The following is a 16,046-nucleotide window of genomic DNA, read 5'->3' as shown; positions in this document are numbered from 1 at the left end:
GATTTTCACCAAACAAAACTTGAAAGAAAATTATTTTTNCANTCTTNATGNTTCACTTCCTCACGAGTGNTGTCCGNTTATCTTGCTCTAGTACCGCATTGCTCTGCCAAAATATGATCATAAGTTAATTNACCCTGGNTCAGCAACCAAGGAGCATAAATTGGNNTTTTTCATGTGCNTGCTAATATGNTTCATTCTCATNTGTTGAGAGTGAAACAATAATTGTGCAATATCATGGAGTTCACTGCCTTGGTCAGATAATGAGTTCATTTGAGAAAGAATCTGCAGCATTGTAAAAATTCCAGACCACCATTTATCATGGCATGAATTTGTGGCTTGTGCATTAATGTCAGATTGTATCTCAAAGAACCGACATAAACACAAAGGGTGACGCCACACGCTCAAGTGCACAAATCACAATGACAAATACGGGTTGTGAATAAGCATACAAACAATGGCTTAATGTAGTACATTATTATTGCAGTATTACAGGCAATCCATGTTTTCAATATAACGATTAGTTGGTTGCCGTGGCACAGTGTCTACAAGTTTAGAATTGGACTTTCTCCACGTTATCGTTGTATTGCCCATCTTGCCCATGGTATATATTGTAATAAAGTTCAGATTTGTTTGTTGTTGTAAAATGGAAATTTCTGTACTATACATTTGCTTCGTTCTGAAGCGCTTATATCGAATAGCAGAAAAGTTTCTGTGAAAACAGTCTGTTGATCAGCATAGATGTGAAGAAATAAAATGCAAAAGCAAACTTACAAGAATAAAATTATGCAATAAGATAATCTTTTGTTAACAGTGAAATATAAAACGCAAAAGCTTTTTAAAAGTATCATTTGCAAAATCTAAAAACAAATATACACATTTCCAGATTATAACTAAAAGCTTTTTCTTTAAAAAATGGTAAATGATTATTTATGCACATATAAGGTAATTCAATGGAATGCACCCATATGTGGAAAAGAGTAGATAAACAACAATCACCCAATCCTTGATCACAGCTGAATAGCTAATGAAACGGCACAGTTATTCACCCAATCACTTATCACAATAATTAGCTAATAAAATAGCAGACGTCATTAGCCAATCACCAAACAATGCACCTACAACCAATCAGCAAAAAACTCCCCGTGATAAAAACATTACTCCTGATACGAAAACAACGGTGACGCAACGCCAGCTGTACCCCTTGTTTTTCTCAACGGTGAACAATGCATTCGCAATTAAGAGGTGAAAAGGTCAGCATCCTGTCATATATCTGCCACAACTCCGGTGGTCAGTTGCTGAAAAAGCGTCAAAGTGAAATGTGGCTGACAGCACGCCTGTTCAGACCCCGGCTAAGCTGCACAGTCTAAGGGATTGCGCAACCAAGTCGATTTTCTAATTACTTTTCGATGATCTAGGTCGCCAGACGCGGAGTGAGGTCAAGAAAAAGATATAAATACGAGTGAGGAGGGAGGAGGGACAATAACACGGAACACGCCGTATCGAATACCGCCTGAACCGTTTTTCTCTCGCTGTATCATTGTTATTAATCATTGTTTATTCTGAATAAACTGATTCTTATTCACACCCACTGTCATTGATAATCTATAATTAACCTATACAGTCCACTACAAAAAAAGATCTTCAAGTTTGAACTAAAGATTTTTTAACATATAGAATAGTGTTTGTCGAATTAATCGTTGATACATCTGATTGATCTATAGAACAGATTGCGTTAGTGGTGATCTGTATTTAGAACTTTGAATAAACTATTCCTAGAGGAATAGACACCAGCGAAGTCGACAAGAACTCCTTAATAGAATAAATCCCGCTCAGAATAAAAAACCTGAGCATCCTTATAGAAAGTGGGTTTCTTTTTGACAACAGTAGCTTTGAAAATTTATGAATAAAAAGTTATAAAAATCCGAAAAAATTGATCTAAATTAATTTACAAGATAAATAAATAAATTTTTTGACTAAAATTCGGCTTGTAATTTTAGTAAATCATTTACTAAATTTTTAATACCTGATTTTCCAAAATAATATACTATGTTTTGATGACGTTGCATTATGTTTAGGGTCAGTATCTGTTGTATGGATTTTGCTGTGATATTTTGTTTCTTGTTAATAAATTTTAATTTATTCTTGACAGAAAAATTCTAATTATTAAGGGTACCTAATCAATCTTTTGAATTACCTTTTCTGCAATTTTTTCATTTATACAATTTGAAAATTTTACTCGTGTTTCTTTTTTCGTGGATTTATATGTCATAGTTATAATTTCTATGCATATTGTATTTTTAAACTTATTAAAATTACTTAAAATTATTTATTTAGTATTTTACAGATGTGTATTCAAATCACTCTGGTAATTAATCAGCAAGACATTATCAATGTGCGTGGAAAGCTAAAATGGACGATCAAAAAATTTTTGAGAGAAACCAAAGGAGTTGTACCTCGTTTAGATGAGTCTTTATATTCTATTACAATTATGTTTAATGGCGAACTGGTATCAGATTTCGAGCGTACAATTGAAGACTATGGAATCAAAGATGCTGACGTTCTGGCAGTAAATGTGGAACCGATTGCCCAATCATTAGGTTTTGTTTATTCAGTGTTTACTTGTTAAATTAAGAAAAAATATTTTATTTAGGTAGCGATTCGCTTACATCTTCTGCAGGGCCAGTTGACCCTGCCGTAGCGACAACATTGTTGTCTAGAATGATGAATGAGAATCCACAGATGCTTCAAAGAATTCGTTCAGAAAGTCCAGCTGTACTTCAGGCATTACAGTCTGGAAACATTGGTAATTTATTGTTAATATGTTACAGTTAAAATTTCTGTTTAATGATATTGTTAATTTTTTTGATGAATGTATTTAATATTTAGAGGAATTTCGACGAATAATGCAATCTTTTGGAGTATCAAACTTATCACTTTCCGCCAGTGATTTGATGAATTCAGAAGCGCAGCGTCGAATTGAAGATAGTATAATGTAAAATATTTTTAACTGACTAGGAGGTGTGTTGCTGATTTTGTCTTTTTATTTATACAGGCAGGAAAATATTGATCACACATTACAACACGCCATTGAACATGTACCGGAATCATTTGCTCGTGTAGTGATGCTATTTATAAAGTGTAAAGTGAACGGAGAAGAAGTGAAAGCCTTTGTAGACAGTGGAGCCGAGTCTTCAGTTATGTCAGTAAAGTTGGCTGAAAAATGTAACATCCTACGTTTGGTTGATAAGCGTTTTCGTGGAATTGCAAAAGGTGTCGGTACGTGTGCTGTGATTGGACGTATTCATATAGGTATACTTTCTTGATCTGTTTAATTTGCTGTTTATTTATGCTTAATTTTACTTTATCTTTCTGTTATTTGTTTCTAGCTCAACTTCAGATCGGTAATGATTTTTTTCCAATTTCTTTAATGGTTGTTGAAGAAGATATGTTTGATATCATGCTTGGCTTGGATATGCTGAAACGACATCAAGTGATACTTTTTTTTTATTTATGATTTTTGAATGACCGAGAGAAAAGAATACTTTTCATTGGTATTTTGTGTGAAATTGTATTTGATCAGTTGCATATTTATTTTAGTGTGTTATTGATTTACGTCAGAACTGTCTAGTAATTGGGACAACAGGAGTGAGTGCCCCATTTTTAATGGAACACGAATTACCAGCAGGACTAATGGAGAAGAAGATAGAGTTGTTTGAAGAGAGTATGCAAATAAGTGAAGAAGAATTGTCGTCATCATCATCAACTCAACTTCCGGATGAAGAGGATATTGCTAAAGTTATGGAATTTGGCTTCAGTCGAGAAGAAGCGATCAAAGCATTGAGAATAAGAAAAAATGTGAAACAAGCTGTCGCATATCTTGTTGCGCAGAACGTTAACAAACATTTTCCTGCAGAGTGAAGAAAATTTGGCATATCCGCATTTTATATATCATACATTAATTACCATTTGACGTTTTTTCTTATTGATTATATATTTGTATTTGAAAGTGACTTTCTCCTTCTCTTTTTAGATATTAAAAAAATTTTGGTCGTTTCTATAATGTAATTTCAGAACTGATGTCACACTACTGATGTGTGCTCCGATTCACTGAATCAAACTTAATAAACTGCATTATCACGTGAAGTTGTTTTATTTTTGGTGAAGCAAATTCATATTTAAAATTTGTTCATTGAAAACAAAGCTCATCCCATTCGTCGTTTTATCCAGTCTTTCGGTTTCCACTGAATGCGCGACACATCCACTGTCAGCTTCCTTTTTGACATCATTCGACTAAAACAATTAAAAGATAAAAAAAATAATAAAAACTAGCTGCACTAACCGCAAATTATTCTTCAGTTCTTCAGACACTACCAGAATGTGCTGTCCATTGTAAAATCGCATTGCTTTCAAATACTGCAATGTTCCAATAACATCTTCTTTCTTCATACCAGTTAATTCGCAAATTTCCCTTTACAATTTATAAAAATAAATAACATTATAGTTAAAAAACAGGTAATAATAATAATAATAAAATTGCATACATCACGCTAATTTGAGGTCTTTCGCCATTTTCAGCTTTTAAATTTACTACAATTTCAGCTATCGTTTGATCCCAATAGCTTCGATATGAAAGCATACCCAAATCAGATAAGGGCTTCTCCGGTGTGCCTGTTTTCTTCTCTATGCGGGACAAAGCATAGCCTGCATGTGAGAAGATATTAATCATTCAGCAGAGAATGATTAATCTAACTAATATCCAATAAATCACTCACTGAATTCAATCATCAATGAACCATAACCTTTGCGCTGAAAAGGAGGCAACACAAGAATACAAGCCAAATTGAAATGTTCCGTCGATATCTTCTCCTTAATGATTAATAAAAACATTACAAAGATCACACAAATTAACAATTAAATAATATATACCTTTGAAAAATAACCCACGATGTGACAACCAAATTTATCCATTTCAGTAAAGACGTAAAACAAAAATGGTTCCGTGTCATAATAAAGTGTTTTGTGATCCAAAAACAACTTGGCTAGCAAGCACAAATTCTCTGCATACGTCTTAAATTAAATAAAATTAGCTGAAAAACATAATCTTTTAATATATACTTTTGATTTGCGTCCATCAACTTCAAAAACGGATAACTTATCTTTGCGATAAATTTCCACTCCTGGAGGATGACGCCAAGGACATTTTTGCTGAAATAAAAGTATAAATAACAATTAATGTACCATACCGTTTATCAGAAGCAAAATGCATACTGCGTGGCGTTTCAAACAATCCATCGATTTCACGTACTTCAGACAAAATGGGCATAAATAAATGCAGGGCAACTGACAAAGCTCCTAAAATTAATTATAAATTTCGAAAACTAAATCAGCTTTTCAACCTAAATATCTACCTGAGGATATGGAGAAAAGTACCATGGTTGTATTCGATAATGACCAAGTAGAATCTGTTCAACATTTCTGATTTTCGGTGTTAAATTATCATCAATCGAATGGCGCATCGATCCACGAGGGACACAAGCAGATTCCGCATCTCCATTTGTTTCAGATTTCACTTGCAATGCTTTCTGCTTATTTGATCCGTTTGCTTTAGATTTCTAAACTTAAATATCATTACACGACTTCAAATTTATTTATTCAATTTACTAACCTCTTTTTGTGAAGAATTAACAGATGAACGGTTCGTTTCCACCGGTTTCGTAAAATCAATGCGTTCCATGGGAATCCATTCGTCTAGTCGACGGTTGACTAAATTTAAATAAAACTATAAACTACGTTTATTTTTGTTTTTTATACACTTACAGTCCACATAATGTACATAATAATACGTTTGATCATCTTTTACTTTCGACGACAATATCTCGGCCACATCTAAAATTATTCAAATGCACTCAGACCTGCAGTTGTCATAAAATTTGCAACAAAAATAGCAAAGACAAATTTTATGAAATTCACAATTTACTTAAGCTAATGCTAAACAATACAAAAATTGCCATTAAAATAGTTAAATAACGTTAAAGTGCTGAATCATTAAACTTAATTAATCACGTTATTCAAATTAATGACAAAAATGCATAAAATTCTAATTAATGAAAACCAAAAAAATAAAAGCAGTGAAACACAATTGACACTGATTAAATCATTTATAATAAGATCTCGGATAATAAACCTATAAATGGAAAAACTCTTTACTGACAAAACTTTCTCATTAACATAAGCATCAACAGCAAAACATACGCCATTCAGACTGTTCACTCATCTGAACGTAAAATCGTTTTCCAATGATTTGTTTACTCATGATGTCAGCACACTTTTTATCAATTTCAAGTTAAAACAACGGTTCACCTAAAATTACAAATTAAATTGAAAAGAGGTACAAAATTAAAACAAATATTTATTATACAAAAGCATTCTTCATAATTGCTTAACATATTAAATCTGATGCACAAAAATATCAAACCACAAAATGTCACAATAATGACAAATATTAAATACATTAATTATGATATGTAATTCATTGCCAGAAATTAAAAAAATAAATCACCACAAACGCAATTTTAATCTCCCATTTCCACTTATTTACAATACAAAATTTATATAATTCTTATGTAGAAATTACTACAGCACACACATCAGATACATTAATTTTACATAAAAATTTCTTGGTTTAAAATTCAAAATTAAACCACCATTCTGATATATTAGCATACATTTACTTTGAATTTTCAGTCCGACTTTATGCATTGCATGCTGTCATGATTTCAGTGCTAATTAACAAATGAAGAGTAAAGTTGTTGGCGTCAAAACCTGCCGCCTAAGAGCTAGCAGACAACAGATTTTATTCAACGGTAGATAAAATCAACAATGATCACTTAGCCGTAATTTGACTCACGTTCACTTCTGAAAGTGACACCAATGCAAGACAATTTGTGAATCACACACTTTATTCAACGAAGGTGCAAGCTTAGGATCAGATACAAACATGGAAAGATAATTCACAGTTCAAAAAAACGAACGCACATACACATACAGGACAAATCTCACTGGTACTACTCCCCAGATCACACACTCATCGCTGCAGGTCACTCGCCTACATTCCCTACCTACTGTAGACTACCGTAACCAGAATTCAGGTACAAATGCAAAGGTTCGCTACCGAACAATTTCCAACAAAAGAAATGTGTAACGAGCGAAACTACAAGTCTGTCACTCGCGATCTTAGTGTACTGTATCTTTGTTCGTATGGAAAAGCGGGAAAGTCAAATACGTTCGACAATCCGACCTTAACCGTGTTGCACTGATTTCCGTCACGATAACCGTCAATCGAAACTAGATCAAGTTTCGACACAGTTTACCCAAAAACGAAAATAGTGAGCCAGAGATAAGACAAGAAATGACTCAATATAACACACACACACACAAGCAAAACACACTGAAGACAATCTTCAAAACAAACAACAACCCCACACTTGCAGCAATAAACCTTCGCTCTTCACGCATCACAGTACGCTACCGTACTGTCCTGACGCGCAGGTTCTCTAACATTGACGACAGAATCTCCATTTCCGTTGTCTACATAATGCATTCATAATGTAAATGCAGCTTCTTACGAATATGAACAAATTTATTTTTCCACAACAGTGTGTTAATCTATATTTTGCATTTATCTTTTGACTGCTATGTTTCTTTCAATAATACTGTAATAAAGGCAGGGCAGAATATTATATTTTGATAACTAACAACCAAGTTCCAATAATGACTGTAGTTATTCGCGCCTTATTCGTCCACGTGACTAATAAGCTTTCTCTGGTTCTTTGTTAATTGTGATAACTACTGCGTCCAAGCAAACATCGGTCCACTCAAATTTATTGCCTTCAGCAATAACGACAATCAGAGAGAAACAGTTTTACTCAACGATTTCAAAACAACAACGCTCAAACACACGGTTGACTTCACAGCATCTACGACTGATACTACTACTACTCTTCTTTACCACTGCTTTCTCGTGCACGATGACGTATTTTCATTGCTATCTAAATATAACCTCAATTCCAGGAATTGAGCTTTCAATACACACTCTGGCAATATCGATTGCCTATTATTTTTAGCAGAGAGCAAATAATTGGCCAACTGCCAAGTATTTCCAGTTTTCGACGTAATGTTTGCCAGGAGTCAATTGCTAAGCATTCGTGTAAACAAGTTATTTATAGTATCTTAAATAGCTACTAAATGTGCAAATAAGTTCTAGTTTCTAACAAATACTGTTCACTGCAGACGATTCGTTGATCCCCTCCTGATAAATAGGTATTGAACTATAGGCCTCAAATTTAGCGGAAACTAAAGCTTGACGTCTGTCGAACAGAAAAAAGACGCAAACTACAAAGGATAGTACGGTTTTATTGATCGTGCTCACACCAACAAAAAATGCTGAATCGAAACTACAACAGTATGATATGCAAGTTCTAATGTTACAGTATCCCCACTGTTCCTTCCGGAACATCCTCTCCTACGATGGGATATCTTCTTTTCCATCGATTACGCTGACTGGTTCCAACACCACCAGCTCAGCGACCGGCCTGGTGACTTCTCCCGTGATGGACCGCGGTTCATCACCGAACCGATGCTGGCTCGAGAAGAATTAGCGATCTGCTCAGCCGGATGAGAAGGCCTCGGGCGGTCCGTACTTTCACTGCCCTAGTGACCCCATCGCTTCCCGCCAACGGCTCAATGATCAAGCCTAGTTTCCAACGATTCCACGGAACGCCTTCTTCCACCAGGAACACTAGGTCTCCCTTTTCCGGCTACCGTCCGATCTTCGTCCATTTCCCTCGTGAGGTGAGAGTCACCAGATAATCTTCCAGCCATCGATTCCACAGATGTTTCATCAGCAGCTGCTGGAGTCGCCAACGCTTACGCAAGCCGGATGCGTTCGTCGGCGCCGATGCGGACGCAGCGGGAATCAGGAGAGATGCCAATTCTCATCTGATGAGGAAGTGCGCCGGCGTTAACGGGGCGCAGTCATGAGGGTCCTCGCTCAACAAGGTGAGAAGCCGGTCACTGATCCGAGCCTCCAACTCACACAACACTGTGTGCAACTCCCAGCTGCGGAGTAATGCTTTCCCCAAGACCTTCCACAGAGCGTTCTTCATCGATCTGACAAGCCGCTCCCAGTAGCCTCCTCACCAGAAGCTCGGTCGGTGCTGTACTTCCACTCGATCTGCCGCATCGCCAATTCTTCCTGGATCTTACCAGCTGACTTTCCGTGAAGCAGGTTTCGCATAAAGGAATCGGCTTGCTTAAACGTTCGGAAATTGTCAGTGTGAATCACAGTCGGTCTCCCGCGTCTGGCGATGAATCGGCGGAGAGCGGCCAAGAAGCTGATCGTGGTCATGTCCAACATCACCTCCAAGTGCACCGCTCGTGTGACCATGCACGTGAACAGGCAGATGTACGCCTTCTGCGCAGGCCGCTGTTCATCTTTCACGTACAACGGTCCAGCAAAATCCAATCCCACTCTGTTGAATGGGAATGTCGGTGTCACTCTTTCAGGCGGAAGGTCGCTCATCAGTGGACAAAACGGACGAGCGTCGTGCTTCAGGCAGATGATGCAAGCTCTGATGCATCTCCTGACTGCTTTCCGGCCCCGAACCACCCAAAAGCGACGCCGCAAGGCTGCCAAGATTTGGTTCAGTCCAGCGTGCAATTCAGATTCATGAGCTCCTCGCACAATGAGCTCAACAACCGGGCCGTTGAGTGGGAGAAGGGATGACGGTGGCACCAGGGCAGTGTCGTCCTTGGATCCAACTGAGGACAATAGTACTGTCGCTCCAACAGGTGGATCGGTTGAAGGGAAGGCATAATTCCCGTTCCACGTACTCTTTCAGGCGCGCCGCGCGGAGTGCAGCCATCAACTCGAGCCGTGGGAGGCTCAGTCGCTTGACCGGAGCGACGCGGGTCTTGGCGAGGCAGAATCTCACCTACTTGGCCCCGTCCAGGGACTCCATCATCACGTATGCCACGGCGCCATACGCTGGTTCGGAGGCGTCGCCAAAAACGTGCAATTCAGAGTGGCAAACCTGATCTCTTGGAGTGACCATCAACGCGCGTGGGACTCTGACGCTTTCCAGGGTCTCCAGTTCTCTCTTCCACTGACACCACACGTTACTGATGTCGATGGGTAACTGGTCATTCCAGTCAAGACCCTTCAACCAGAGCGAATGGAACAGACTGGAAGGGGGCTAAGCAGCCTAATGGGTCGAATAATCGGGATGCCAAACTGAGCAACTGCCTTTTGGAATCATGCCGCTCCGGATGGATGTCCGGCATGGGCATGAACGTCAGGTGGTCGCTGTGCCAGTTCCAGTGCAAACCAAGCGTCTTCCACAGCCGATCCTCATCAGCTGAAGACACATCTTCTGGAGGGAGGTCCATCAATACATCTGGATCAGTGCTAGCCCATTTCTTAAGAGCGAAGCCGCCGGTTTTCATCAGTTCGGTCAACCTCTGGACGAGATGTCGGGCCTCGTCAACTCCATCGCAGCTCGTCGCCAGGTCGTCGACGTACATATCCGATAAAACTCTGTCGGTCAGCGCGTCAATGTTCCCGCGGCGCTGCGCATGGTGCCTCACCACCTGCATGGCCAGGAATGGAGAGCACGTGAGGCCGAACCCCACCCGCGTTAGCCGATAGACCTTCACAGGGGCTCCGCAGTCCCTTTCCTGCCATAGGAAACGGCAAATGTCCCGATCTTCCGGACGCAATCCGACCTGCAGGTACATCTTTTAAATGTCAGCCTGAAGCGCGATCCTGGATCAGCGAAACCGGAGGAGCAGGGCGACCAAGTCGGGCTGCAACTTCGGTCCTGGGTCGAGACAGCTATTCAAGGATGTCCCGTTCCATTTCGCAGAACCGTCGAACACCACCCGACACTTCATCTTACCTTGATTGTGTTGGTAGACGGCATGATGGGGGAGGTACCAAGTTCTTCCTGGCGGACCTGATGTTCCATTCACTTTTTCTGCCCATCCACGGTCAAGGTAGTCACGGATGACTCCAGAGTACTCCTGGTCTTTCTCAGGATCCCGGTTCAACTGCCGTCTCAACGCTCTCAAACGTCGCATGGCGACCTCGTGGTTGTCTGGCAACTGCACTGCCCCTGCTCTCTACAAAAGTCAGACGACATATCTCGTTCCATCAAACGTGACCGACTCACTGAACTTTCTCTTGACGTCCTCGTCCGGATTGGTTTCTGCCTCCTGCACCACCCAATCGAATCGATCTCCCAGAATCTTCTCAACAGCGAGTTGAGTTCTTCCGTCGCTTCGGCAGAGCTACCTTCCGTTACCGTCAAGACCATGGTAGTCTCTTGTTTGCCAGCTGAACATCGCGCCTTCAGACCGCAAAGGATCCACCCAAAGATGGTTTCCATGGCAATGGGATCATCTTCTCCTGCTACTCTCAGCCCTCTGCCTAGTACTCGATAGTACATGTCGAATCCGATCAAGACATGGATTGATGTGAGGCTGGGCGGAGTAGCCAGGGTCGCTGTCCGAGGAAGATCGATTTCATGTGGCCAGGGCGTCAGGGTTGCAACGAGATCATCGCAAATGCTCGAGATGCAGAGCGCTGTCAATTCCAATTTCGTGCTCACAGCCGTCTCTTCACATGTACCTGACCTAACTGGAAACGCACGTGGCGTGAGTCGGCAACTCTAGCACTCAGGCCATGTACACCCCTGACGGTCACCGCGCTTGGTGTTCCGCTGAGCTCCAGTTCATGAGTCCTGATGAGCGATTTCTCCGAAGCACTGTCGAGAAGGTAGTTGACCAATCGCTTCTTCCCGTTCTCACCGTGGGCCATCGCTTGAACGACAGGCAGGAGGACCCCGGGAGCCCGAACAGTCGAGGAGAAGTAGACACCCACTGGAGCGAGTTCAGTCGCGGCTCTGCCAAAAGCCCCATCTTCTGCTTCCGAACCCTGGGCAGATGCCGTTGTCGGGCTCTTCTCCTTAACAGATGCATCCGGTTGCGCCGCGGGTCTTGCATTTCATGAAGCTGCTGGCCGCCTGCTTCGTCTGCGGTTCTGACGACGGTGGGGGTTCTCCGAGGCAAGCAGAGGATGCTGACCTGCTTGATCAAGATTCTGCTGGCAGCTCCCTCTACGGTGCCCTGTTCGCAGACATCCAAAACACAGTCCATGTTTCCGGACACATTGCCATCGTTCCGGCCCGGAGAGTTCGACGAATCGCGGGCAACTCTCAACAGGATGGATTCCGCAGCACACCACGCAGTTTCCGACTGGATCCACTTGTATGGTGGCCGTCATGAAACGCTCTCCCTGCTCAAACCTCCGCTCCGGTTTCTGAGCAGTCATCTTCCTTGCCGAGCTCTTGATCTGAGACTGGCTCAGCAAGAAGGAGAGGAACACCGCTGAGGTAATTTGCTCATTCGTCAGTTCTTGTACGAATGCCCTCCAGGCTTCCAAGGTGTCTGGCGGCAGCTTCTTCTTGATCATCGGAAGAAGAGCGTAGAAGCCGCTCAAGTTTGCGTCCACATCCTTCACCAGAGCTCTCAATTCGAGGAAGTGACAGTTCAAGTCATCGTGGAGCATCGTCAGCTCCGCTGCTCCGTCCTCAGAGCACTCCTTCAAGCCGACCACCTTCAACATGTGACTCTCCACCACCTCGGGCACTCGATGGAATCGATTGTGGAGCGTCCGAACGACCTCAGAGTAATTCTCCGCGCAGACCGTGATTCCTTCAATGGCCTTCAACGCTGCGCCGAACAAACATGACCGCAAATGAAGAAGCTTGGTGATGGCACCAAGGTCTATCCGTCAATCAACGCTCACCTCGAATTGATCCCAGAATGACTTAAACTCCAGGATGTTACCGTCAAACTTTGGCAATGGCACCGGTTGCAGCTTCCCCAGCTGCGACTTCGGCTGCGACTTTTCGGTCAACGCAGGTTTCGCCACTGGCTCCTTGCTCTCGTCCTTCTCTTTCAAGAAGGTGTCAGCCCGGGTGCGTGTTGTGAATACTTCCTTGCATAACTCGCGCCCTTCATAAAGGGCAGCTTCCAGAGACACTCCATCGGGGAGTACGTCTTCCAATGCGACTTGAGTTCGGTGCGCTTCCGCATACTGCGCATCCAAGGCACGCAGGGCATTCCTCACCGCTAACTCAGAGGAGTCTGTCTCGAGCTGATCCAGCACTTGGAGAATGGTCTCCCGCAGACGCTTCTGTTCAATCTGTTGGCGCCTCTTAACTGTTTCAATCTTCATCTCGTGAAACAAGTGTAATGTGATTACGATCTCAACAACCTAAACATCAATAACCCACAGTAGGAGAGCTAATTTTTGGCATAAAGTGACGTTGAGTCGACGTGCTAACGAGTTCAGTATTGCCGTGAGTGTACCCTCTTGCGTGTGTGTTATCGCTTTATATAGTTATAACCCACTGAATAAAAGTGTTGTTTCGTTACACAAGATCAAAATTTCTCAGATTCCGGCCTTCCCGGCTCGTGGCACCAAAATATGTATTCGATCCAACTGTACTCGGAACAGTTGAATTTCACTAACGGGTCACTGGCCCTTTCTCCGGCATATGAGCGTTAGTTACAGTTCGGGAACAACAACACACGGAAACTAAGATTTACCCGGGAATAATCATACAAAACAATTACACGCCAACACAACACACACAAGGTCACGTTTTTCACTCGCGTTCACACCCGCCGATTACGCCGGGAGTTCTCAACACAGTACACTAATATCAACGAACGAGTGACCTACAATTTCGCTCGTTATAGTTTCTTTTTGAACATAAAGCTTACTGACTTCTGGTCCGTTTTCATAGTAAAACGCCCGTCCTGTCAGATAATGCTTCGATAATCGCTTGCGCTTCCTTCTCAATGACAGCATACCTCTTTTTGGGACCTTGCAGGGCTCTTGAGAAAAATGCGACAGGTCGCCCTAGTTGGTTCAGCACGGCTGCGATCACAACATCAGAAGCATTAGTTTCCAGATCGAAGTGTAAAGTTTCGTACAGCTCTTACAGCGGAGTTCTCAATGTCATTTTTTTAATTTGTTCGCGTGATGAGTGATTGAAATACTGTATTTAATGGTCCTCAAGTGATCATCTTACGGTGGCTGGTTCTCTCCTCCCTAGTAGCTAATTATTCTCTCGGTTGTTCCGCTTGCTATAACCTAATCATCCACATTACATTCGAACGCTGTTTTGGCTTCCAGTGATAACGGTAGAGTTTAGTGTCAATGAGGGGCCTTATTTTGTAAGAGTAGTTAAATATCCATTGGGAATAATAAGCAAACAAGCCGAGTACTCGCTGGAGAGCTTTCGCATCCAATGGTAAAGGTAGATCTCGCAACGGCTGTAGGCGCTACGGGCCAGGTCGTATTTCTCCATTTTCTATTTCGTGACCAAGAATGCGCAGGTTCGAAGTCAAGAACGAACATTTGGCTGTGTTGAAGGTAAAGTTCCACTTTTTGGCTGCAGATAAGAATTGTTCTAAATTCTTATCATGATCGTCTTGCGACAGTCCACAAACGGTTACATCATCTAGATACGCGACGACCCCTTTTAGTTTTTTCCTTTTCGATAAAAGAGTTGATAACACTCTGGAAACAAGCCACACCGTTCGTCACTCCGAACGGAATACGGGTAAATTGGTACAAAGAGCCATCAGCTTCACAGGCCGTATACAGCTTTTCTTCGTTCAGTATGGGGATTTGATGATAAGCGCTTTTCAAGTCAATGGTACTAAAGACTCGATACTTTGCTATCCTCTGCAGGAGAGAGTCTATTTTTGGTAAAGGGTAAGCATCCAGTAGAATGAACCTGTTAATCGTGACTGAACAGTCGACAACAAGACTTTTTTTGCCTTTAAGACAACCCCCTGAGCTCTGAGACTGATTGATCAGGCGGCGTGCACGCTAGACAGAAATAAGTTAGTTATTCAAATTGAATTGAGATTGTTAGAAACTAGAATGTTTACTTGAACATTTAGTAGCTATTTTTAGATGCTATAAATAACTTGTTTACTCGAACGCTTAGCAATTAACTCCCGACAAAGCTACACCGAAGAAATGTCAATAATAGGCAGCTGCCCATAACATACACTCTCTGTGAAAATTATATTCAGACGGCAAAGAAAATATGTGATGTTTACCAGAAACTCGTATGTATATGAGAGAAGAAGAGAAGTTCATAACTAGTCTGATAGTCTGCGGAGAAGTGTGGAGAAATCAAAAGAAGAAGTCGGCAGCAGTCTCACCAGCCGCTTGCAAAGTGATTCTGCTTGAGCGTTTTTTGTTGAATTCGTTGAGAAAAACTGTTTCTCTCTGACTGTCGTTACTGCTAAGAACACGTGGACGAATAAGGCGCGAAGAACTACAGTCAGTATTGGAACCTGATTGTCAGTTATTAAAAAGTGCAGTATTGTTCCCTGTGATGCTGCAACGATATTAGAATTATATTATCAGTTATATGATAAGTATAAGGGTATAAGTTACAGTAATATTTTCGTTTGCATTTTAACTACAACTCGAAATAATTACGACACCTACCAAGCAGGATAGGGGGTAAGCGAAATTCAACGCAGCTTCCAGTACTTCTCCAGAAAACTGCGGCAGTCTCAGATCCAGCAGCTTTCCATTCCCGATGCGCGCTGACTTACCAGCTAGGCTAGCATCATCAGCACCCGTTGGCTGATCTTCCTGCATTCACTGCATCTGGCGGATCAAGGCGCGCGCCTTCACCTTCCGCTGTCTGAAGGTCTTCCGATACTTTGACCAATCCTCAGATGCTCTCCGCATTTCTTCCTCTTCCAGGTTCTGCTCTAGCTCTGTCTAAAGGGCCTCTGTCTCGAGATACAGACGTTTAGTCATTGATATTTGATCCTTAATCTCGCAGGCGTCAGCGGAGGCGATGCATAGCTCATCCAACTCTTCCAGGAGTTGATTCAGTCGATTAGGTTCACTGCCAGTTTCTTCGACCTTGTTCTGGCAGCTGAAA

At 41.7% G+C, this 16,046-nt stretch overlaps 5 protein-coding genes across 5 annotated transcripts; 2 read left to right on the top strand and 3 right to left on the bottom strand.

Moving 5' to 3' along the window:
- The first annotated feature begins 2,067 nt into the window (after window positions 1–2,067).
- Tsp_05024 (protein DDI1 protein) lies at window positions 2,068–3,918 on the top strand. The gene is made up of 7 exons (XM_003369570.1): window positions 2,068–2,076; window positions 2,345–2,597; window positions 2,651–2,803; window positions 2,887–2,992; window positions 3,053–3,309; window positions 3,387–3,490; window positions 3,598–3,918. Exons 1-7 carry the CDS (start codon window positions 2,068–2,070, stop codon window positions 3,916–3,918), a joined length of 1,203 nt encoding a protein of 400 aa, XP_003369618.1.
- Window positions 3,919–4,202: 284 nt separating this feature from the next.
- On the bottom strand, window positions 4,203–6,313 carry Tsp_05023 (histone acetyltransferase HTATIP). The gene is made up of 11 exons (XM_003369569.1): window positions 6,253–6,313; window positions 5,818–5,886; window positions 5,666–5,763; window positions 5,409–5,612; window positions 5,239–5,352; window positions 5,116–5,205; window positions 4,927–5,067; window positions 4,773–4,866; window positions 4,589–4,701; window positions 4,340–4,413; window positions 4,203–4,290 (listed from the first exon to the last, which is right to left on the bottom strand). Exons 1-11 carry the CDS (start codon window positions 6,311–6,313, stop codon window positions 4,203–4,205), a joined length of 1,146 nt encoding a protein of 381 aa, XP_003369617.1.
- Window positions 6,314–7,408: 1,095 nt separating this feature from the next.
- Window positions 7,409–8,677, top strand: Tsp_05022 (conserved hypothetical protein). The gene is made up of 4 exons (XM_003369568.1): window positions 7,409–7,548; window positions 7,894–8,032; window positions 8,071–8,224; window positions 8,490–8,677. Exons 1-4 carry the CDS (start codon window positions 7,409–7,411, stop codon window positions 8,675–8,677), a joined length of 621 nt encoding a protein of 206 aa, XP_003369616.1.
- Window positions 8,678–8,739: 62 nt separating this feature from the next.
- Tsp_05021 (conserved hypothetical protein) lies at window positions 8,740–13,297 on the bottom strand. The gene is made up of 7 exons (XM_003369567.1): window positions 12,866–13,297; window positions 12,142–12,781; window positions 11,229–11,695; window positions 10,956–11,178; window positions 10,645–10,782; window positions 9,199–9,840; window positions 8,740–8,909 (listed from the first exon to the last, which is right to left on the bottom strand). The coding sequence occupies exons 1-7, from the start codon at window positions 13,295–13,297 to the stop codon at window positions 8,740–8,742; spliced, it is 2,712 nt and encodes a 903-aa protein (XP_003369615.1).
- A 1,115-nt stretch (window positions 13,298–14,412) lies between these two features.
- Tsp_05020 (putative transposon Ty3-I Gag-Pol polyprotein) lies at window positions 14,413–15,754 on the bottom strand. Its single transcript, XM_003369566.1, has 4 exons — window positions 15,709–15,754; window positions 15,307–15,485; window positions 14,668–14,965; window positions 14,413–14,522 (listed from the first exon to the last, which is right to left on the bottom strand). Exons 1-4 carry the CDS (start codon window positions 15,752–15,754, stop codon window positions 14,413–14,415), a joined length of 633 nt encoding a protein of 210 aa, XP_003369614.1.
- Between the last annotated feature and the right edge of the window lie 292 nt (window positions 15,755–16,046).

Source organism: Trichinella spiralis (genome assembly GCF_000181795.1).
Source record: "Trichinella spiralis strain ISS 195 chromosome Unknown Scfld1557, whole genome shotgun sequence".
NCBI classification, from domain to species: Eukaryota; Metazoa; Nematoda; class Enoplea; order Trichinellida; family Trichinellidae; genus Trichinella; species Trichinella spiralis.
This window is presented reverse-complemented; position numbering and strand designations above follow the sequence as displayed.